General features: G+C 36.7%; 1 protein-coding gene across 2 annotated transcripts in view; it reads right to left on the reverse strand.

The window, feature by feature from the left end:
- The window catches only part of LOC104408296 (glutamate receptor 2-like), a 4,124-nt gene extending 3,265 nt beyond the window's left edge, over positions 1-859 (reverse strand). Inside the window, exon 1 of one of the 2 annotated variants that reach the window (XM_010017852.1) lies at positions 611-859. In XM_010017852.1, the coding sequence (XP_010016154.1) occupies positions 611-831 (221 nt within the window). In that variant the 5' untranslated portion in view covers positions 832-859. The remainder of the gene's footprint in view (positions 1-610) is intronic. The other variant, XM_010017860.1, reaches the window with a different exon arrangement.
- Between the last annotated feature and the right edge of the window lie 589 nt (positions 860-1,448).

Here is a 1,448-nt window from a genome sequence, read left to right on the forward strand (position 1 = left end):
CTATATTCTACAGCAATGTACTCACATCCACAACAAACAAATAACAGTGTCTTGAATGTGACTCCACTAAAAAAACAAACAACAAAATAGGAATACAAAGAGTTAACTACACAGTAAAGAGATGTGTGCAAAGAAATTCATAGTGCATTATCCTCTCCCCGAAACAAAGCCCTCTTTAAACAATGGCACATTCTGTTAGTTACTCTGGATTACTGTTCAAATGCAGCCATTCGGTTTTAGTTTCATGAGCAGAGCGACGTTTTCTACAAGGTATGAGGAAATAGACTCACACTACAAGCTAGTAACGTGAAAAGCAAATCTAAAAAAAAAAAAAGGAAAAGAAATAAGAAAACAATCCTTAAAATTGGAATGTTTAAATAATAATAAAATGAATGTTTACATGGTTAGAAAACCTGCAAGAAATTTAAGGAAGTATCCAAACATTTGGCAACATTGTCAGCATAGGCACTTTCATTTTGCTATAGTGTTTGAAATGCAATGTTTGAGTTACCTCATATCCATATACAAACCATAGACATCAGTAAAGATACATCAGGGTAGGTGGGATACTATAACAACATTTAGCATATTGTTATACTATTCCACCCACCTTAATGAAGATCCTTTAGGTGTGGCGATGCCGTAGCCTTTGGAATCCAAATTCCCACCAACTTTCATGGTATCACAGGGTTTCCTTTGTTCGATGTACTCATTCATGGTTGACTCCAGCAGGTAGGCATATTTTCCTTTGGACTTCCGTACTCGAGCTACCCCTTCTGCTGTAGTCCTCACAAACACAGATGGTTCTGCACTTTTCATATAGGTCCACATTTTATCAAATACTGCAATTTTAGATCTCTGTGGAGACAATATGAAGCCTAATTAACTAATCTTTATGTAGACAGCAAAAGCACACCTGGGAAAATATGATGATGTCATTTTTAGGCAAGTTTATTACTCAATGTTGAAAGACAGCAGCACATACATTCTCTTTTTCTATTAATATTTTGCTGTCATATATGTTTTTGCATTATATTTGTCAAAGATTTGAAACAGTGCTACTTCTACTTTATAAGAGGTGTGCCAGATTAATACGTGGTATCTATCATTAATCTTCAGCGAAATAGTCATCAGAAATTCCCACTCAGACAAGATGCTCTTTTTTGCAGCTCCCTGCAGCTGTGAGTTATGCAAACGAGAAGTGAGCTGAAATGTGCCAGTAGCACTAGAAAACTTCAGATTGCTCCACAGAGGAAACTAGCATTGCTGTGAAACCTGAAGGGAACATTAATAGTGAGGCACCTGTTTCAAGGTTGTTTTTACTTGTACTACTCCATGTGCCTCACCAACTCAACTCAGCAGGTCAGGGTTTTCTTTCAGAAAGACTGCTACCTGAAGTATGTTTCTTTTGCCTTAACCAATTGGTAGTTAAAACTATAATTGGCAGT

The sequence above is a fragment of the Nestor notabilis genome, unplaced genomic scaffold (assembly GCF_000696875.1).
Source record: "Nestor notabilis isolate BGI_N333 unplaced genomic scaffold, ASM69687v1 scaffold33070, whole genome shotgun sequence".
Classification (NCBI taxonomy): domain Eukaryota; kingdom Metazoa; phylum Chordata; class Aves; order Psittaciformes; family Psittacidae; genus Nestor; species Nestor notabilis.